This window comes from Chamaea fasciata, unplaced genomic scaffold (genome assembly GCF_029207755.1).
Source record: "Chamaea fasciata isolate MVZ Bird 193981 ecotype frontalis unplaced genomic scaffold, bChaFas1.0.hap1 SCAF_7, whole genome shotgun sequence".
Classification (NCBI taxonomy): domain Eukaryota; kingdom Metazoa; phylum Chordata; class Aves; order Passeriformes; family Sylviidae; genus Chamaea; species Chamaea fasciata.
This window is the reverse complement of record NW_027094092.1, coordinates 18543713-18567369: the sequence shown is the minus strand read 5'-3', so window position 1 is coordinate 18567369 and position 23657 is coordinate 18543713. Positions and strand designations below refer to the sequence as shown.

Below are 23657 nucleotides of genomic sequence, written 5' to 3'. Positions count from 1 at the left end.
CTGCTGCATTTCAGCCAAAAGGTGATAAAGACCAGACTAATTGAGGTTAGGACATCATTCACCTGCAGAGGCACTCTACCATCCCATACCATCCGAATCCATCCAGAACAGCAGAAAAAAAATTTTCTCAAGAAATATTTGCTGAAGAATAGAAAGTTTTAGGTATCTCCAAGAGCACTACTGAACACAGGATGGAACCAGCCATAGCTTGGATGTGTTCCTTAAAATAAACACTTTCTTCTTCAAGAGTGTCATACCTTTCATTTGCTCAGAGCTCAGACACAAGTTCATCTGGCAGCTAATACTGAAAAAGAACAAGAAGAAATTCACCTTCATAAGTTTATCTTCTTCCTTTCCGTCAATAAGTCTCTCTACTCTGTGAATACTTCCTTTCTGCTTAGCTTAGAGCAGAAAGGTGTGACCCTTCTGTTTTGATCTAAAACATCTCAATTCTGTGAAACTGGAGCTCATGTTCTTCAACAGCTTCCATACTTGGCAAAAGCCCTCTTAGAAGTAAACAAAGCTCATGTGGTGCACGGTATAAAATAACATACTGAAATGCCTACTTGAGCAGTAAGTAAAACACAGACAAACTGATTTTGTAATCAGAAGAGTGGAGCAAGAAGGTTCTACGCTCCTGAACAGGATAAGTGCATTTCTTGTTGGCAGGTAGAGGCTGGCTATATATCTGTGTTCCAGAAAGAGGTACTATCACATCAGGAAATCCTGAACCACAGTTCAGGGTTTAGAAACACGTAACAGATGAGTTTAAATTCACTAAAAGCCATTAAGATCTGAAATCACCCACCAGTCTGACCTGCTAAACGTGACAGATCATTGCATGTCATCTCAGCAGTCTGCTCCACATTACAGACTGGTGTGTACAAGGCTGCACAAACTGCAACTTCATTTCTGTGATAGCAAATTAGTCAAGAAAGATAATTCTAAATATGCATGAGTAGAAAATTCTTCATTGCAGAGGAAGTTGAAACTCCACAAACATCCCTGGAAGTCTGAACTGAGGTGCTTACTCCTGACCTCATATCTGGTGATGAGAGTCTGGCATTGCAAGCAGAACACAGCCAGCAGGCAGATGAGAGAGTGGGGATTCTTAAACAAGAGAGAAGAAAGATCCTCTTCCCCTGGCTGCCACATTTCCTTCTTCTTCTTACAGATGCACATCCCTGTGAAGCCTTACACAATTTGGTAGAACTAGAATTTGTTTTAGTCAAAGATACGGCTCTCTTCCTTCGCAGAAAGTCTGTGTTCCATCCCAGCAAAGTCCCTCTGGGAAAAGCAAACATAACTGATTTGTCATCAGTCTTAACAAGACCTAAGAACTGTCTCAGAATTCACAGAAAATGACGAGGTTAGAAGACACCTCCAAGATCATCGAGTCCAACCCATGCCCCAATACCTCAACTAAACCATGGCACCAAGTGCCACATCCAGTCCTTTTTTAAACACATCCAGGGATGACTCCACCACCTCTCCAGGCAGACCATTCCAGTACTTTAGCACTCTTTCCAAAAGAAAAGAACCCTGTTAACAAAATTTTAAGGTAGTCCTTCCGCCAAATGATTCCTCCTATCCATTCTACAATGGCTGTGTGGCTCCTGGGGTAAATCTGGTCCCAAGCTTACCAGTACAGATTATACCCCTTCACAAGTTTAAAAGATAGTTGGTTATACACCACCTACAAACAGACACTGCTACAGAGCTCTCATGTGATAGAGTTTGCTGAGCAGGTCCCTGCAAACGAGACAAAAAAAATCCCCATCCACCTACAACAGCATGCATGCTTGCTGGTTCCTCAAGTTATTGCAGAGCAACACAGAGGCCTAACAGCTACTTCAGATTCATAAAAACACAGTGGTATATAATGCTCACAAACCACACAGACAATCCCCCCCCCCCCCCCCCCCCCGCCAAAATATACCCAACAGCCACAAACACGCACACATGTCACTCCTCCAACAACACAGCTTAGAGCCAGTCAGAACAGCAGTGCACTGCAAACAGAAAAACTAGAAGTGGAAGAAGAACTAGCATCCAAAGGAGCTGAACAGAACTATATTCAAAGTGCAGGGACAAACATGAGGTCTGCCAGCCCAATTCTGACATGTGCTATTCAACATTAACATACTGTATGTCAACATCATGTGATGCATATCACTTCAGACATGTAGCACTTGAAGCTGGAAAGGATGTAATTTACTAATTTATCAGAAGTAAAAAATACAGGATGTAGTAAAAGGTATAGGAAATACATATCTCATTCATCTAAGGACCACAGTGTAAGCATCAACTAATAACATTTCTTTGCCATAGTTTTAAATTGAATTGAATCAAATGTCACTGAAAAGTTTAAAAAAACCCCACTGAAACTAAATGAAGGCTCCCTCACGACTATAAATCCAAGTAATTATATTAATGCACCTGCGTATTTAGACTGATCTAAGATTGTAGATCTGTTCTTTCAATTAAGAGGATCCTGCATTCCTTATTTCTATATCCATTTAACTTTTCTGTTCTCATATATTAATATAAATATGCAGTGTGGGAATTATTTACATTAATTTAAGTATAAACTAGGTCTTCTGAAATGCATTTATATTTATAGAAAAACAATGCTTTGAGATTTTTACAGCTAATTAGCACATGACATTAAGTTTAAATCAGCTGTTCTCTCTGTAAGATTTGCTTGTTTTAGTAAACCAGTCCAGAATATCTTCCAAGTAGTTTATTACACTACATAGTTTTTTTTTAAATCCTTTGTTGAAAAATGAAACACTCACACAAAAATGCATCAGTTATGGGAAAATAACTGATGTTATAAACTAAATACTGCATCTTTTAGGGCAAATAACTGGAAAATAAAGTGTTATACATGAAGTATACTTGGACTTGTTTAGAAAAAGCAGCTTTAAGTTAGTTTAATTATTATTTTTTCTCCCTAGTACAACTGACTTCTACAAATCCTACTCCTATATTTAAGCTGCAGATTGTTCCAAATACCCTTTAACATTATTTATGCAGAATGTGATCAACAACACACTAATTATAAAGCTTGTTTCCTGAAAATTCAAGGGCAGCCCACACAATTGCACCTTGGAAATACATTTCAGTGAGCTCCATGATCGTCATCTGGTGCTGACTTACACTTTAAACCGAAAACACCCTATAAGCTTGCAAAGACTTACTGCATGTGATATGTTATTGTGTATGTGATGGTTATGTGATTATGAATCTCCCACAAAGAAAAACAAACTAAGGACATTTGTCAACAGAGGGAAATGGGAAGGGGGGGATGAGGGAAGCTGCCAGCACGGATAGTCTGCCGAATACTTATTCCAAGAATATTGCACAAGCTCAACTAAAATGCATTTGTAATGACAGGCAGCTGAAAATTTCATAATTCCTCATTATGCAACTATACCTTAGGCACTTTAAGCAAATACTGAAGAAATAATACATGGGAAAACCTGGCCTGCTACATACTTTTTTTAAAAGGAGAATTAGGAAACTATACACGTGGGCCTTTGCTTCTCTCTCTGCTGGAACCCTGTAATCCTTATTAATCTGCTGTTTGTTCCTGGAAAGTAACTTTTCTCTGTCAGTAAAATCCAAAGTTCAGTTGGATTAATCCATGCCCTTTACTTGTAGCTGAGGCTGTGTGGACAAACACATGATTTTGACAGACTGGACTCAAAATTTGCTATCTCTTTTCTATTTGCCATACTCTGTGTCAAAGAAATTTAAAAAATAAACTTAAAACCTGGGAACAATGTTACCACAGGGTGCCAAATTTGCAGCGAAAGCCCCGTAGGCTCCTGTCACGCAAAATTTTGACAAGCCTTGCCAAGTGGTTTCTTCAGGACGCAAACTGCTTGCAAAGTGACTGGGCCCTTTGTGCCACAGCTGAATGCTGCAGACGGGAGGGTTAGCAAAGGGGTTTTGACAGGAAAGGGTAACTGCTGTTTTCACCCTGTGAAGTTCTTCATATACACATAAAACAGAGTCCCCTGGTACAGGGCGATGCTTGGTGTACCCTCAACAGCTCTGCAGAGATTATTTTTTAACTGGGGAAGAGCACACTCAAAAGTGTTGTCACAGTGTGTTACCAGAACTGAACAAAACCACCCCTGAAACCAAGCAACCCACCCACCAGGGGCACCCACAGGACATTTCAAACCCCAAGTCCAGGAAAAACAGGACAGATGCCTTCAGCCTATCAAATTTCCAAGCTGTACAAAGTTCATTCACTGTTTAAGAACTTTAAATTCAATCAGGCCTTCCCAGTGAGAGTAAGATGACTCCCTGCAGATCTAAAATACCAGAAACCAGAGCAGAATACCAAGCAGAGATACACACAAATATGCACAAGCTATATTCGCTCTTGTGTTTTGTTTATGTAGAAAGCAGCAGAAGGCACGTCATGTGATAAAAGCAATTCTCAATTACCATCTAACAGGAATTTGGGATCCCATCTACAGCACAGACAAGGCAGTACCTTCTTTGCCTTCTGCAGTAGAATGGAGCTGCTGAGTGCAACTTTCTGAACTGCACAGAGGCAAAATACTTGGTTGAAGGCTTCCTTCTTCAGAAGCACTCAGCATAAATCTGAAAGTTGTTTAAGAAGAAGCAAGAACTCCCTCCTTGCAGTGGAGCAAAGAGTAAACCACCCAAAACATCATAACCTTTTTTTTTCTCTTTTCCTATCTAATGAGCTACAGAATAGTGAGAGCTTACTATCTACCCCCCCCATTTATGCTGGTTTTAGATTATAACAGAAACTAAATTTACCCAGTAACATGCCTCGAGGTAGTTTTAGACGTCTACTGGGGAAAAAAGAAAAATCCCAATGCCCAGCTGTGCCAACTACAGTATAAAACAGAAATACATATCCTCAACTTGAAGTCAGCTGATTTTTGTTTCTGACAAGCTGCGGATGCAACATACATACAGAACAAATCACTGAGACGCAGTGGCTGCTATAAAATGGCATGTTCTTGGCAACAAGACACGTGCACGGGAAAATGAGTTTTTGCCGAATGATTCCAGCAGCAAGTGAAACTGGAAATGCCCCACCTCAAACAACATACAGTGAGGTTTAGCGTGCATTAGGGCCAGTAGAGTAGCACAAAAGAAAAAGTGAGTGAATCAAAAGCCCTTACATTGGTTTCTCTGGTTTTCCTAGACTTTAACGTCAAACCAAACAGCATCGCTGGATTTGCTGCCTGACAGCGAAGTGAGACAGACTGAACAGATTGCTTAACCCCATGAAAAACAAGGCATAACTTTTGTCCCAGCTATAAAAGGTGGGATCTGGAATGCTCCCCTGTCCTGCAAGCTGAAAGGTAAGGGGAGACAGGATCACTCTGGTAGTTGTCAAATTCACTATTAGCTACTGCCAAACACTGAAGTTAAATTCCTGGAGCTATCAGACAGTCTGGTTTCCCCTCTTCCTGATGGCAAAATCTTTAGAAAGCCGTCATTCCTCAAAATCTATTTATCTAAATTATTTATCAAAAAAATGTTGCATATGCTACTACCCCAAACAACATGAAAAATGCAACTGATTTCAGAGGCCATGACCTAGGCAGAAATTTCCCTCCTCCAATTCAGGTGCACATTGCTTGTATCGTTTTCAAAGCAGTAGGTACATTAAAAATTACTTCTTGTCCACAAATCTGGACACCACATAATCATTAACATCCTGAAATATGGCTTTCCAGGGCCTCTATATCCACTGGCTCCTGTACATGAACCTTGCACTGTCTTTTGCATCCCGCAATTTTAGATAGCAGTTCCAAGCACCCCAGACAAGCCGAAACATCTTTTAAACAAATTTTACCTGAGTGTCCCAATTTGTTGCAAAAGCCTCAGGTAAAACCCGAGATTTCAAGCAATTAAATTGCACTTGAAGCAATGTAGACATAACAAACATACCATTTCTTGCAGAAATTTTCTGAACCGCATGAATGTACTTCCTTTCTTCTCAAATATGTCTTGTTATGCTAAATACCATTTTAATATTAATGAAACAACAGACGCCTCCAAAAATGGGTAACTGTACCCAAGAAAAAGTTGCGTATGGGAACTGCAATTGTTTTCTACAAATGCTCCCAAGTATGGCTCTGTTACTCACCTCAATTTTATCTGTTTTTGCATCTCCCCAGTAAAGTTTGTTTTTTTCAAGATCCAGTGCCAAGCCATTAGGCCACCCAAGGGATGTATTCACCAGAACTCGCCTTTCTGAGCCATCCAAATAAGCACATTCTATCTTTGGACTTTCACCCCAGTCTGTCCAATACATGTAGCTGTAAAAGAAAAAAAAAAAAAAAGAGGGGGAACAGTTAATGCATGCAACAGGAAAGACAAGAGTTAAGGTCGGTGTTGCTTTTGAAAGAATTTGCTTTCTGCTTCCCCAACAGCAGCAATCAAGCCAACTCAAACTGTAATCAGTGGAGATAATATAAAGTTTGAGCAGTAAAAAAATTAAACTACTGAAAACACGCAGTGGCCCAATTCTTTCATAGTAAGGGTAACATTGAAGATGCAGAGAAAAGAAAATTCAACCAAACACACAATGTATATATTCACTATATTTAGAAGTCACCTTTTATGTACACAGTTATGAAAGGGATGAATGAAGGGAAAACCAGTCATTTCCTGAATATCTGACAAACAGTACACATACCATCCTGCAATCTGCACATTTTCAGTTTCAGGAGAACATGAACTGGATTCAAAGACCTACCCCAGGGCTCTCCCTAAACACAACACTTACCCCATTACAGGATTGAGCACTATGGCTCGAGGTTCATCCAGGTTTTCCGAGATAAGTATCTTCCTTGACGTCCCGTTCAGCCGGGTCACTTCAATGCGGTCTGTGCCAGTGTCAGTCCAGTACAGATTCCTGGCCACCCAATCCACAGCAATTCCATCTGGATGGTTGATCTCCGTGGTCACCAGAGTCTGGGCTCCAGAACCATCGAGATAGGCCCGACGAATCGCCCGGACATCATCATCAGTCCAGTAGATGTAGCCTTCCACAGGGTCATAGTCAATGGCAATTGCATGTCTGATGTTGTCTATCTGTAGAATAATGTCAGTGAAATCCGGCGTGTCCAGGGAAATCCTCCTCAAGTCAGTTCTTCTAGCGAGCAGCAAGACTTCCTCAGCACCTGGGGAGAAAAGCATTCATGGCATCATTTCCATTGCTACTGATGTGAAGATCTCAGTAGAGCACAGCAAGCTGTGAACTGCTACTGTCGCTGTAACAAAAAGAAATGTCCTTAAATAAGGACATCAAGCTTTCATGGAAATATAGACTTGCTTACATTTTAGATGACAATTTCTCCCAGCCTTCTAAACTAATACTGTCTCTATCTGTCTCTAGAATCTAAAAAAAAAAAAAAACCAAACAAAAAAACCCAAAACAAAACAAAAAAAAAAACCCAAACAAAAAAAACAACAATTTGGTGGGTGCAAGTCCAAATATTTCACCACATTATAGAGACTTGCTCAGCCAAATGTCTCACTAGCTTTACTAGTGCACTGGACAAGTTTTCACACATGCCCTACGCAATAAATGACAGGCTAACAGAAGACTGGAATATTTTGTAAACAAATTCCATTAATCATTTACTCCAGACAGTCCAACAAGAAAACAAGTCACAACCACAGCATGTATTTATCATTTGGCCCAGGCTGATGCAAAACAATTTTAAGGCAATAGGATTGTTGTTCTTTTCTCTCCTCTATTCTTTCTCCCCACTGCAAAGTTTTCCTGCTTGTGGAAAGGGTGCCAAACAACGACTTAAGAGTACATCTCAAGGACCAACAGCATCTTCAATGTTGTCTGACACTGAAGTGGCAGCTTCTTTAATTAGTGCAAAAAAGAGGACAGACAGCAAAATGTGCAGTTGCTCAATAAAGTTTCCCCACATCCACACATGTATGATTCAGTACAAAAAGAGAAGCATATGGGTTTTTTCCTACTTCTGTTACCAAGCTGATGCTGTGCATTTTGAAAACTGACAAGGAAATTTTATTGTTTAGCAGTACTCCAAAACTGGAAACCTGAATAAAAGTCATTTGCTGTATTTCATCCAGACCAGCAAACACCAGGAAGAAGTGGCAATTTCCAGTTCCCCACAACAGCTGAAATTGAATGAAAATGCCAACATGGGGACATATCTTTTGAGCCCACTGAGAATAACAGAAATTCAAATCCTCATGAGAATATTCTTCTAGAATATTTCACACCTAGACATCCTAATATAGCTCTGGAGACACAGAAGTTGAATCTAGTGTACAACACAACCAAATTCACATTCACTACGGGTGCTGGATTTGGTTTTGAGTTTGGAAATCATGGTTTAGCCTCCACATATCATCTCAGAAGCTCTGAAAAGAAATGGTGCTCAGGGCACAAGTGTATAATGACAGAAAGAATCTAAAAGAGCAGCATTTTAATATCATTTAAGCACTTCGAACTACCTCAAGCCATCACAACTCTTGGATGAAGCAGTGCTGCTCTCCTGCTTACCATGGGCTGTTTATTCTCACTTCTGCATCACCTTTTCTCACATGCAAAGCACAGCATGGCCTTGTACTATGGCTGCGTGCAGCAAACCACACCAAAGAGCTGATCCAAATGAAAACTAACCCAGCGGAGATAAAGCCACTGGCCAGAGTTAACAACCAAACCTGCAGAGCTCCACAAACACTTGTGCAGGCACAGTGAGGGGCTCCAGCAAGAATGCTTCTCCCAGTCAGTATCAGCTGACAAGGTCTGAAAAGGACAGCATCACTTTGAGGGAAGGCTTAGATAGAAAGAAACAACTCAGAGCTCAAAAACCCCCTGGAGAAAACGGAGGAATGAAAGCCCATGCATTCATGACAGCAAGCAAGAGACACAGCAACTACAGCAAACTCAAATACCTCATGTAACAAAGTTTCATGTCTAGCTTCTATGCTCCTGAAATATTTCATTATGGAAGTCCAAATAAAAACTGTTTAGTGCAAGTTAAGAAAAAATTCAGGTCTCAAAACTAAACACGGAAAGGGGGATGTATCTGGTATCTAAGTGCTGTACAAACACAGAAGAGTTTTAAGTTACACATTTAAAAAGACAGGCGAGATGTTGGAGTCGCTTTTTATTTAAGAGAACATTTGGAACGCATGGCGCTTTGTCTCAGGGAGGATAACAAGTGAGTCAAGACTTTATGGGTTAGGATTAAAGAACAGACCGGTCCGGGTGACACTGTTGTGGGTGTTTGTTACAGGACACCAGATCAGGAGCAGCAAGGGGATGAGGTCTTTTGCAGACAGCTGGAAGGAGCCTCACAGTCACTGACCCTGGTTCCTATGGGTGACTTCAGCCTCTCCCATCTCTGCTGGAGGAACACAGCTGAGCACACACAGTGCATGAGGCTCCTGCACAGCACTGATGACAACTTTCTAACACAGGTGGTGGAGAGGCCAGGGAGAAAAGATGTGCTGCTGGACCCTGTCCTAACAGCAAAGGACTGGCTGGAATGTGAATGATGGGAGCAGCTTTGGCTGCAGCGACCACAACATGGTGCAGCACAGGATCCTGCAATGAAGAAACGGGGTCCTGAGTAAGGTCCTGGAGAGATAACTGATCTCTTCAGGCCTCTTCTTGAAACAGTCTCATGGGAACATGTCCTAGAGGGAAGAGGGGTCCAAGAGAGGCAGTTAATACGCAAGGAACAGCATGGCAGCTGTTCACACACCAAGAGAACTCAAGTTTATATCCACCTTAATTTCTGAACTTCTACTGTATCGGTGTGTCTGCCATCATAACCTTAATACTTAAGTACAAGTACTGTGAAGCAGAGGACCATCAAATACATGCCTAGCAAGTGATAACACAGCAATTACCAATATTAAATGTATTTCTAGGATAATCAACATTACAAGCCTCATTGCATGGGAACAAGCAGATAAGAATCAAATGCGTATGTTTTGCCTCTTCACAGAAGGGATTGCAGGTTCACCTCAGTTCACTGTGAACAAGTTCTGAGGAAGGAACCATCAGTCTAAGGCACAGATTATGTCTAGAAATGCTGACTAGAACAACAGGCTGAAAGACACTGTTAACATCCCCTAAAATTCACTAGTAGTACCAAAACAGCCTTCACTTCCTCACAGCAGCAATAATTAGACTCAGATTTCCCCCATCCAGCTCTGTGATAGGTTCACCTCCGCATAAGACCACATATTTATTTGCACACGAAGTACTGTTTTGACCAGGAACAGGACAGCCCAGACACCTTGAAACAACTACATGACTAGAATCTTCTTGCCAACCAAAAGAAACAATTTGTTTTGGACACATTCAGCTGCTCTGACTTTTTCTCCAAGCAAACACACTACTGTAGATATATTCACAACCTCAGTTCTGTCCCATGGACATACATGGCTAAAAATGAACCAGAAGAAGAAAACTCCCTGATGATCTAGAAACAAAAAGAAAGTCTTCAGTTGACAACTGGGACATTTTGTTGGTAGCTGAATGGGATGCCTCTTGGTAATTCCTTCTGTTTTCTAACATACCTCTAACTGAGGCTTGTGGGGAAAAAGAAATAATAAGGGGAATGAGCTACCTGGCTAGTTCTGTAGGGATGCTTAAAATTAAGTGAAATATTACACAAAAAGACTCTTGACAGACATACACCTACATCCTTGAACATTAAAAAACACGTGAACTGAGAAAATGTTACCACAGCATGTATCACTACGCTACACTCCCCACTTGAAAGACTGTAATAGAGTTTTTATCATGGTAATTTTTGATAGGTGCAAAAAATCCTTTTATTACAACACAGTTCTAAATTACAGTTGGTTATAACTGTATCTGACTCCATTAACAAATTTCTGCTAGAGAGAAAGAGTTGGCAGCAGGCTCTGAGCACATCACCAAGAGATGAGAACTTGACACTGGTTCTCTCTAAAAACCTGGACAAACACGCTTGTCTGGCTCATTAGTTTTATCTGTATCATGGAGGTATTTTGATTATTAATGTTGGTAGGAATGTTTTCAAGGCTGCAGAAGTGTTGTGCTGTGACTTGCCCAGTGTTATCCTAGATACCCCAGAATCTGCCTAACACATTACAACCAGCTATTTACCTAGTGCTAAAGTGCTATAACATTTATTTAATTAACTTCATCTTCAAAAACTTCTCTCACTGCAGTCACTTCTCTAACCACACGATCAAGAGATTCCCAACAGAACTGCTAACTGTTACAACAGTGTCGCTTATAACACCACACAATGAACAAAAACCTTTTTGGAGGGGAGTGGGAGATGCAAGCTATTCCAACATAACAATTGTGGCAACCAAACACTTCAGCAAAAGTTTATGAAAAGTTTTATATGCAAACCATAAATAGAAAACCAGGAGAAACTACATCAATCAAAAAATTCCATTTAGAAAGTATTTTAAAATATCCAAATTCAAATAGCTTTACTTTTTCAACTGGTTTAAATTTTGAACAGCTTATTTTTCTCTACTCTGTTCAGCCCAAGCTTTCTGCAGACCTTCAAGAGAAGTTTTCAGTAGACCTAACAACCATAAGAGCTGACGAGCTGTTCTGGCTGCCATACAATCACAGAAAGGTTTGGGTTGGAAGGGGCCTTGAAGATCATCTAACTCCAACCACTCTGCCATAGGCAGGGATGCCACCCTGGAGATCAGGTTGCTCATGGTCCCCACCCAACCTGGCCTTGAACTCTTCCAGCAATAGAACATCAGAACAATATCTGAGTTTACCAAAAAACCAAATAAGAAGACTCTATACTCTATTTGCAATTAATAAATCCTAGAGAAACAGTTTAGGGGACTTTTTTTTTTACACTTTTACACAAGATGCTTTCCTGCTATACCCAGAAATCAGTATTTTTAATATCTATGCTAGGATATCATGCTTGCTTTGATTTGGTGGGTTTATGCTTTTGTTATTAAAAATTCATGCTTCACTGCTGGAAATGACAACTGTATTCTATTTGCAAAATTAACTGCAATCAGAGCTGACAGCAGCAAAACAGGCCATCCCAGCAGCTTGACAAGACCCTTTTCTATTTTTCCCTTGGCCCACTTCACGTTTGACAAGTAACAAGACATCTATAACACAGTAACAAATGCTCCAATTTATTCACCCAATCTAAACATGTGGACTGCAGTGGCTGCCTCTGTTAATCTTTGCCAGAAAAGGCCATGCTATTCCTTCCCCATTTGTCTGTCTGCTAATTAGGCTAGAACAATGACCCATTGTAGGACTCATCCCCCAGTTTTATGTATATGCATGAGCACGCACCTGCATGTACAGACTCAGTCTCACGAAAAACAACTCTGGAAATCTCTGTACTTGCGGGGAGAAAATCATATACACTGTAAAAACAGGGAAGGTTTTAGCTCTGCTCCCAAGAACAAAATGGTAAGTGCTTTTTGAAAGGAGTCTGTTAGAAGTACTTTGACTGCAGGCAAATCCTTTACAAGCAGTTTGAGCACAGCTACCTCAGCACTCTTGATAAACAAAAAAGATTTATCAAAAAAGCAAGGGATTTTGTTGGTTGCTGCAGTACAGTGAATTACCTGGCAAAGTTTCAATGTATGGCAAAAGGGGGCCAGAGTATGCTTCTGGGAGAAAACATGGAGCATATGAATACTGGTAACATGCCATGCTGTTTAATAAGCTTTCCAATGTTCAAAACAGCTACAAAACCTTGCACAAGGGTTTAACATTAGTCACTCTTCACACCAAAAGAAAAATGACGTAATGAAACTGACTGGATTTAAACCAACAAAACTCAGTAAAACCTCCCACTTGTTCCTCAACCTCCCCAGAAAACAATTAATACTTAAGGAGTTGAAACAAACTTTAGCAGTACCTAGAAATAAATGGAAAATCTTTTTATACATTCTCCTTGGTTACCTTACTAGAGCCAGTTGCAACATGAACAGCACTATGCATTCCAGTTCAGGCCTTTATTTATCTTTCAGTCTGACAGGAAGACAGGACTGCTTCTTCTTACTGTGCGACAGCGGTGGGCTGTGAAAGGCTGGCCATGTACTCTCCAACTGGACACTGCAATGCAATTTAAAACCAAGGGCTGCATGCAGTGGGAGTGTGCAACCAGCAAAATAGAAACAGGAAAGGTTTCTTTGAAAGAATGTTTTGAGTGGCCATATTCAGACAGGGCTTGATTTAATTGAAAGGTAAGTGAGCATAAGGAAAACTAACAATTGTGACAAAGAAAGGAAATACCAGAGCACTTATGTAACTCATAAATTACATCATATCTGTCTGCATGTTACAGTGAAAAGCCATTGTCTCCTGTTTCTTCCACTAGCATAGCAGCAGACTTCTAACTTTGCCTGAACCAGAAAAAAACACCTACAAATCAGAGTTTTGACACACTCACACAGCCACCAAAATGAAATCCCATAAATGGAATATTAGTTAACCTGCACAGCTGATAAGATCATTAGCACAAAGCAGCTGACTAGGACAGAAGTAACGTTTTTTCCAGAAAAAGCTGTTGCAAGACAGATACCACAGTTAGCCCGTTCTACTTAAGGACAGAGCTTCTGTGAGACACATTCAGTTTTAGATGCCCAGTACTACACTTGTGAGCACAGAGGTTTGAGAAGCGCAGACAACTCTTAGGAAGATTTACTCAAAGCAGCATTAATGTAAGTCATAACCGCATTGGTATTAAGCAGAATCAAAGGTCAGCACAGCCATCTTGCTACGGCTGTACCAAGCAGAGAAGCTGCCCTTACACACAGGTTTCATCCAAACACCTCAAAGCACTTGAACAACTAAGTCCTATCCTGCCCTGGGGTCTGTCTATTCTCCATGTGCTTTAAAGAAGGAGAAGAAAAAGTTGGAAATCTTAAGTGGTTAATCTGACTGTTACCCTATAGATATCATACTCCCAGCTTCTGGTCTTTATTAACAACAACAACAACAAATTAACATCCCTCTGCACAGAATTCTTAATAACAGCTCACTGCAAGCTATAGGAAAAAGGATGGGCCAAGAAAAAGTCTGTCAGAAACCCTTACTGCTAGAAAAAGTGTAGGCTTTGGATTGTAGTGTTTCCTCACAAAGCAAGGTTTTAAAGTTTACATGTACCTGCTCTCTGCTGGAGACAGACAATTCCACTGGCTCAGAGTAAGGAACCACTGACTTTAGAAATGACATCCATTTTACCACCTAGTTTCGGTTAAGCAGAGTTTTGGCAGTAACACCTCAAATGCACAGAGACAAGAATCAAGAATTTATCACAACTCAACAAGATACATGATGAATATATTTTAAAAATGAAGAGAAATACAGTAGGTTTTCTACAATCCCACTTCTACTGACTTCTAATTGCAGATGTTTCCCATTCAGCAAGAGACCTTGAACATATTAAGTTTTCTCTGCACTGCTGTCATCGTTTACACAAACAGAAATAAATACACCCCACGAGCCCTCTCTGAGGCTGAAAACTGCATAATGCTTTGAAATTTAAGCATTATTTATTATGTGCCAAGTCTGATGGAGCCCCAGAAAATTCAATTCTGAGCTGACACAATCAAGAGAAAAGCAAAACAGCAAAACAAAACAAACAAAAAAGATACAAACAGCTGCAAATTTGGGTTTGCAAATCTAGGGAGAGTCTCAGTCTCGCATCGATGCAGTAAAACAGAGACTCGGCCACCCAAGGCTGGAAGAAGCAGACAAAGCCACACCAGCTTAGGCAGTTATGACTGGGTCTTGGTGACTTTGTCTGTGTATGTTCCCAGCACATACTGAATGCCAGATAACAAAGTTTACACATAAACCTTTTCAGTGCAGGCCCAGGGTGTGGCTCTTTTGCAGCATAAAACCAGACTCAATCCAGAGACTCAACAGAGCTGGAAAGGGAGAGCATCGCTATTTCCTTCATACACACACACACACACAAAAAAAAAAAAAAAAAAAAAAAAAAAAAAAAAAAAAAAAAAAAAAAAAACCAACCAAAACAAAAAAACCATAACCACAAAAATAAGCTCTAACTAGACAGTGTTTCAGAGTCCTGGAAAGTAGTCATCAATTTGAAACATGCACCAACAAAGCTTGAAAAGAAAGTTTCATTCACCATAGCCCAGGAAAACCACCGACAACAGAACCAGAAGATGATGTGGCAGACCTTCAAGAATGCTCCTCACTCCCTCCAGGTTTGTTTCTTATGGCATGCTTGTAATGATTTTTATCCAGTGAAATTATAAATAAGGCCATTTCCATATGAGGCCATTTCATTTTGTCACTACACAAGGTAGTCCCCACTGAGAAGCATAAAAATTGCTATAAATAGAAAATAATTTAATCTTTTCATATAAATCATATAAACTCATCACCATAACACACTAAATAAAGCAAAGGGAAAAGAGACTCAAAACAAAGATCTACACATGAATGAAAGGGAAAAAAAACACTCACAAAATGGAGTAGAACAAGAGGAGGTAGATTTCCCTCTAGATTATCCAGATGCTCAGGTACCCATTACTGAACAGTTTTTAATTACAAACTTGCAGTTTCAAGAATTTCTGGATAAGCAAAGGAAGTACAATACACCTTTGGGAGTACAACAGGGAGAGAGGGAGTGAAGAAAAAGTCCTCCACCTTCCGGGTAACTTCTCCCTACAGTAGTCAAACACCAGGCACAGGACAGAAGACACCTAAGAAATCAAAGCATCTTGCAACCAAAAGCCCATGGTTTTTCACAGTTTTCCACAGAGCTGTCACAGTTGGCTGTCAAGGTTCTAGGAGATAAGGTAAAATACAGTTTTGTTTTTGCTTTTTTAGATCTCGTGACAAACAGATTAGGACATGAGTGCTGCTTCCCAATACAGCTCCAAATCAGTACTAGAATGTAATCAGAGTTTATCTACTGATACACCAGGTCTCTCTTCCAGCATCTTCCAAGTGCTAGAATACTCCAGGTTACTTACACAATGCCAGCAGAAGCTTTATCAGGCACTTGAAAGAACTGATACTACAGCAGTTATCCCAAATAACAAATATCTCCCTGACCCTTCTCTTTCTCAAAAAGGCTGTCCTTCTCAAACTAGTGGTTGATCTACTTAATCAGAAAGTCTGGATTAATCCATATTGTTCCCCTTTGTTACACTTTTGCCTGCTAGCCCCCAGGGTTCCAACACCCTTTATTTATCAGGAAGACATACTAGCAAAGAAACCTTCTCTGGTGGTTATATGGCATGAGGTAAGTAATTCACCATGAGACAGCACTTCACTGCCAGCTTATCTTGCTTGCAGGCTTAGTTGCTGTAATAAATTCATGATTGCTCACCAAGGAACCGCAGACAAAACTTTTAAAATGTATGATGTGCACCAAGAAATACACAGGAGACAAGAAGAAAGTGCCCCAGCATTTCTTCCTTCAACACTCCTCTATCTCCTGCATATAAAAAAACCACTACATGCCCTGCAGTATCAGCCAGCAGGTTCCAAAAACACTGTTTTCTATTTCACAATGTGCAGAATGGCAAAGAGAAACAAGATACTGGGAATAGTAGCCAACCCTGATCAACTGCCTCAACAACAGGATCAAGGACAGAAAAGGGTAGCTGACTCTTTGAACACCTGAGGCAAGTACTTTCTCTTCCAGTTAGGAAAACATGTGGGCTTTTTTCTGGTTTTCATTGGGGAGAACAGAATCTCCTCAGTTATTTGAGAAACTACAGCTGTCACACCTTCCTGGCAGAAACCCTACAACTTCTAAAACCAAACTAGACTAACTCACAGCCAAATTCTCCCATTTTCAAGCAAAGAACAGTTGCCTTCCACTGGAGAAATGCCTCTGGTGAATTGAGGTCAATGTACTGTGTCTCAAATGGCCACTTACATTCTGACATAACAGGGACAGTATTACTGCTAAAAGCAGCTGGCTAGTTACAATATCTAGCCTGAGACACCTAAAAGGAACCAGGTTTCTACAAAGTACCTATCAACTGAGGTACATTTGAGGAGCAGGAGCAGAAGGAGGAAGAAATTCTCGTTACCACTTTAAAACAACCCAACTCCTGCCACTGAATATATAAAAGGTTCTAAAAACGAGTAGTTTTCTCGTTTGACTCGTGTTATGCTTAAAGCTCAATATACAGCAGCGGTTCTCACGCTGGCTTTAAGAAATGCTCATGCTGATGCACAGCAAGAGTTCAATTTCCACATCTCAAGCAGTGTAAACCCCCTTTGTGTAAGGGTAGATTTGCTGTGGTAAAGAAGTCACTAAGACAACTGTGAATTCAGGTACCTGTCTCACTGTCAAATCTGTCAGACACTTCAGTATTAAGGCAAGTCACTAGCAGGAGTCGATGCAATCTTGGATATTTATCGCTAACATATTTTTTGCACAGCCTTTAGAAAAAGACCCCCTATAGGAGCAATCCACTACCAAGCATTGCACAGATAGCATTAGCTCACAAATCATAAAATGCCAGTACACAGCCATTTACTTTTTCTGAGTGCAGTAATAATATCTGTGCAAGCAGAAGCTAAAGTACCATAACTATATGGTTGCTTTTGCAGCCAAATTCTTTGTCTGCAGCTCTGGCAGAGGCTCATTTATGCTTTTATAGCTCTTCCTAGACACAGTTTTGCTCAGTCTACTTAGAATCATAGAATATCTCAAGTTGTAAAGGACTTGAGTCCAACTCCCTGTTCTTTCCAGGACCACCTAAAACTAAACCCTATGACCAAGAACATTGTCCAGACACCCCCTGGCTTAGATCTATACCAAGCCAATACCTAGTGTATTAACGGAATATACTTCAGTTGGCACTGCCCTTATTTCCAGGCACTACTCCTTTGTGCAAGCTCCAAAATATCAAAAGCATTTCTCCAACACTATGGCAAACTTGGCTATCACCTTTGTCATCCACTCTTCGCATGGCACACAAATATACCTGGACCTCAACCATCCTTATGCCTTCTTAGCAAGAGGTCTCTCACATTGCTTTCAAACACAAGAGAGGCAACAGAATCATGACCTTTCCCAACACAAACGGAAAGACAATAAATCAGAGTAAAATTAAATCTTCAAGAGATACCAGTGTCACAGAAAGGCTTGGCTTGTTTTGGTTTGTGTTTTTATGTGGAAGCAAGTAAAAAAAAAGGTTCCTCTTAGTAGAGACTTAAATTTGGTTAGAGAGGAATTTAGACATGTAAAATGGATCAAGAATTAATGATATCCAGGCCATGTCAAATTGCTACAATGAATTTGCATAATGAGTAAACTAAAACTCTGTAGCATTAACTGAAGTATTTTATCTATAAACTGCACCAAGCATTACATATTTAATGAGAAGCAAAACAAAATCCTGAAAAATATTTTTTTTAAACTAGGGGTACACAGCTTTCAGAAGCTTCCAAAAGCTGCATGGATCTGGACTAATTATGACACCATGTAGCTCTCAGTGTCCTTGCTGAAATTAAAAATACAGAATAATAAAGAACATTAGCTGAAATCCAGTTTACCCTACTTGTTACAGCTTCAAACCATAGAGTCAGGCTAGTAAAGACTTGTGAAAGCGAGGTGTATAACGTTGAAAATATTTTTCAGGTATCAGCCCTGAATATTAGGTTTTAAAATGTTATCCAGCTAATTCTAGTTCATATACTTTAACTAACTTGACACTACAATATCAGAAAATTATTTGCAATGAGAGTAAGAACCTTTGGGAATGCAACACTGACAGCCAGAGGGAATTTAGGAAGTCAGAGTGACAACTTACAGGGAATATATCCACTTAGAAAAAATATGAGGCTTTTGACATTCCTTTAGAAGGCCTGCAGTGATAGCTGTATGCCATTGACACTGAACATAGCAAAAATAAATTACGTATTTTCCAGAAACTTAAGAGAAACATGCTGCTGAATGCTGTTTACAAAACCCAGCTCAGTCTTGGAAGGATGCACACACATAGTTGCTGTACAAGAGACTGGGATCAGGGTTTAATCACAGTTAGCTGGCAAGATACACAAAAAACATCTAGACTTCCCTGAATGTCACTAAACTGAACCACATGGTCAAGTCACAGAAGGAAGAAAAAAGCAGGGGGAGTCATCCAATATTTTGAGACTGCAGCTTCACCCAGCAAAGCAAAACAAACGTGCTCCACAAAAGCAGAACAGGGTGCAAGGATCCAGCTCCATTTTATCTGGAAACATCCACTTTAAGTGGTACAAATTATACCAAAGGCGCACCAGAGCTGGAGTGAGAAACAGATAAATTCATGTCATTCACTGTGCACTGTGGAAAGTGAGAAGTATGAGGAAGGTCAATCTGCTCAAAAGAGGTGACAGGCATCACCTGAAGTCTCCACCCTGCAAGGTAAAAATGGAGCAAATAATTTACTGTTGGAGACAAGACAGTAGCCATTAATACATTTGTCTTTGTCACAACACGTCAAAGCACCACTGGCCCAACAACAGAGCTCACTAAATATCAAGAAGGGAACCCAATGGGAGGAGGAGAAGGAACAGATTCTAGAAAGGAGCCATTGCACACGGACAGAAGACTCATGAATCAAAATATTTCTGTTCATAAAGAAAATAAATGTGATCCTTAAACAATGAAAGAAAGAAAAACTTCGGGATAGTCCTAAATCAGCAAAATTACTAAGACAAGGTTCCCAAACTTCCACCCTTTCACTCTGCTTTTAACTGGCCTATTTGCTGTTAGAATTACACAACCCTTCTAAATGACTGGAACCAAATTTTGGTTCCTTTCTCAAATATTCATGCAATTGCTCAAATCAGCTTAGGACAGGCTTTCAAGCAAATGAACAAAATAAACAAAAAACCAAACAAAATACAAATCAAGAAAACTACCTAGTCTAAGAACTGAAGCTCCATTTGGAGACCTGAAATTTCACTAGTCAGTTATTCTGGGAAGTTGCTAAGTGTTACCAGTTACTACTGAGTAGGCCACCCTGCACAGGCACAACAAGAATCATCAGACTCTGACAGGCTTCACTTCATTACCTTCTATGCCAGCAAGATTAGGTTCAGACACCTATCTAAAATCATGTATTTGACACATCCAACAAGACAGCAGTGGTCTAACACAACCTCCTAAGTAATTTCAAAGACCAGAGTTCGAATGTTCACTTTGCAAAGAGTACCTACATGGTCAGGAGCAGCTGATTTACTTTTCAAATTTATAACTCCCTTGCTTGTTGATATGGGAACTTCAAGGAAGTGCAGAACATTTTCAAGCCAACAGAGGAAAACAGACTTAGCACCACAAGTCGGCAAAACAATAAATGTACATGCGCAAAATACGTACACATTCCCGAGGAGAATGTATGCTTGATGCCAGTTGCCATCTATCTATCTATCTATCTACCCACCTACCTACCTATCTTCTATTATTAGTGATGAATATTTATTGCAAAGGTTAATTTTTTTATTTATTCAGAGCAACTCTTCAGAACTAGAGGGAAAGCAAGAATGAATCAACACCAAAACCTAAAATGACAGGAAAATGAACTTTTATTTTAACACAGGCATGATACTTAAGGTTCCACCATATCAATGATTACTTTAGTCAAAGTATAAAAATCCAGAGTTTCAGAGTTTCATTACATACAGATGTAATTCAGCAAGGCAAATACTGGCACAACCTGCCCTTGAATTCATATTTTTTTGTTAATTACTTAGGCCCTTTACCATTTGTAAAGAGCTACGGAGGGCTCTCATCTGAACATTACAAATGTATGTATACTTCAATATTCAAGAGAACTAAGATTCAATACTCAAGAGAGCTAACCAAGCACCCCAGGGCTTTTCTGTTAGATATATACATTATATAGTTATGTTTGAACCAGTAAAGCCCCACGCGGACAGGGATTTTGAGAACAGAACAGTTTTTCCTTCTGCACATAAACCCGCAGCAGCTTTTGTGTGATTCACTTAACAGCCTGAAGTCAAAGAAGCTCTTATGCCCAAGTGACTCTGTGCTTTTGCACCTCTGCCCAAGCCAACAGGGAACAAAATGAAGAGGTGGTCAACACCCGTGGATCTGTAGCTCCTGCTACAACATCACTACAAAGGGCTCGTGTGGAGAACAAAAAGTCAGTTCCTCGCAACCAAGGAGTTAATTAGTAAGATGGGAAAGAGAAGCACATGGATGCTGGCATAAAGCAGACAGGGCAACAAAAGATGTGGAGCTTGGGAAAGAAATAATCCATAAAACTGAACCAAAAAGCCACATTCTTATGCAAAACCAGATTTCCTGTTCTCATCCCACTTTTTTGCCCTCCTTTGACAGAAAACCCTTGGCAGGCTGTCTGGGCTGACAATGGAAAGGTGAAAGCACAGTATAAGCAGTCGGTCCTGCTTGTGCTATCTGCCAAAGTGCCAAAAGCACGGTGAACTTCATTTCTGCTGCCAGAAACAGGAGGTCAATATGAACGTCTAAAAAGGTTGTCCTGAGCATTCAGTGAGGTTTTTCTTAAAAGCTGTGAAAGGGAAACTTTCCAAAGCTGGAAGGAGTAAAGGGAAAAGTCTCTTAGCAGCTGCAAAACCGTCTTATAAGCCTTTCAATTACAGCAGGGTGAGCTAATAAAGCCAGCCCTTAAACCCTGGAAATTCAGTGTTTAAACTGGACTTCTAGTTTTCAAATGAAAGACATCTCTTATGCTTGCTCCAGTACACAGAGGAATCAAGCTCCATCAGAAAATGATTACATTATTCAACTAGACTCAAAAGCACACTGGAGACAGGCAGCAGAGTCAGAGAACACTCTCCAAAACCTTGCCTTCTAGTATTCTACCACCATATCAGAGTTAGTTGCCTGCTTCTGTAAGATGCATCTTTATAAGAGACTTCTCCATCAATGCATAAAAAAAGTTTTCAAAACTTACCAAAAGGCTCACTCAACCTGTGGATATAAAATATGCCTCTATTTACACTTTCTAATTAAAGGATATACTCTAGCTATTATTCTCTAAACAGCTTTTTACTGGTGATACACAGCCCTCTCCTACTTCTCAGGGACATGGACAACTCAGCTAGAACAGTATTTTCTCAGTTATCCCAACGACTCAGCCACCATCACTTTATCATAGATCTCTTCTGGACAATGAATGGGAGGGAGCAGAAGTTTCTCCACTGTCCAACTGAAAGATGTCCTACATTAACTTACTTCTAATAAAATGCTTCAGCAATGGGTTCCACATACTACTTTGTTCCTACAGAAAAGTGGCAACCCTAAATACAGACAAAATTCTCTGATTTCTACTACAAGGGATTAGTTCAGTTCATAAAAATCACTGCCTTTGGTAGCTTGGTGGGAGGTTTGGATTCAAAATGACATTTCAGTGTATCAGGCACCTCCTGTCAACTCATTTGTTCAAGGATCAGCACTGAAGCAGTGAACCCAAACCACACCCACACTGTGACTGTAGAAAAAAGCCAAGTTCCTACCTGCTTTGCATGTCCTGCCATCATCTTCCAGCTGCACACCAGTGGGACAGGCACAGCTGTAGAAGGGGTCCCTTGGAGACAGCAGGCACAGATGGGAGCAACCACCATTGTTTTCTTCACATGGAGTGTGAACTTCAAGAAACAAAACAGATTTATTTTAATTGTTCTAGAAGCTCATAAGCTGCATTTTCTCCATGAGGAAGAAATTATAGATCCCAAATGACTGGCATAAGCTTTAGTGCTAAAAAACAGAGGAATCACAATATAAAATGCTTGATCTCCAACCCCCCCACCCTGGCATCTTAACTCTAGGGGCACTTAAATCGAGATGTACGCAACTAATGGGAGTTCAGCTGCAGTTGCAGTTCAGTTCTATGAAAGAAAAGAAAACATTACAATTTGTACAATTCCTACATTACAGTACTGCTGCATGTACAGCGCAGGGATAGACATACAACTGAACACTCCTTTCTCCTTTAGATGGGAAAAAAAATGGCAGCAAGACATGAAACCATATTAGTAAGTAACTATGGATAGATACTGCCATTTCTAAAAAAAATTAGCAACTTTTGCAAGATTTCTGCAAAACTGTACTTTGAATCATTGTCTGAAATATAATACTTTATTACAAAAGCACAAAATGTCTGGCTAATTTGACTTTTGTTACTTCCACTGACACTCACAGAGTAAAAAAAAAATGGTGAGGAAGGAATCCAAGCCTGATCTTAATGAAGTCAATGGCATCTGAGCTATTTTCAGCATATGCTCTTTCTCTATGTGCTGTATTTTCTTTGTGACTGACTCAAATACTATGACCCTAGGCTGGGACATTCCTGGAGCTAAAAGCAATGACAAGAATTCAGCACAGACAAACTCTTATCTGGAGCTGTGAGACAGACCAGGGTGCTGTGCATACCCAGCAACCTCAAGGAAAACATGCACATGTTCCATCCCCAAGATGATCTCCAAATTCCTTTTGTTCACTTTCAGGCCTATTTACTGACATCCTATAAACTTCATTGGAATAACAAATGTTATCTTTAGGGAAGTGTATTTTACAGTTGGCATAAAGAAAGAAGCCAGTCCAAATGGCAAGAATATTTCCTCTGGACAAGAGTTGATTCTTCCCAGAGCTATC

At 40.1% G+C, this 23657-nt stretch overlaps 1 protein-coding gene across 1 annotated transcript in view; it reads right to left on the bottom strand.

Annotated features, from left to right (window-relative positions):
* The window catches only part of LRP5 (LDL receptor related protein 5), a 106986-nt gene that overhangs the window by 63858 nt on the left and 19471 nt on the right, over positions 1-23657 (bottom strand). Inside the window, exons 4-6 of the mRNA XM_066187821.1 lie at positions 22520-22651; positions 6794-7190; positions 6152-6323 (exon numbers count right to left, since the gene is read on the bottom strand). Of these exons, the coding sequence (XP_066043918.1) occupies positions 6152-6323; positions 6794-7190; positions 22520-22651 (701 nt within the window). The remainder of the gene's footprint in view (positions 1-6151; positions 6324-6793; positions 7191-22519; positions 22652-23657) is intronic.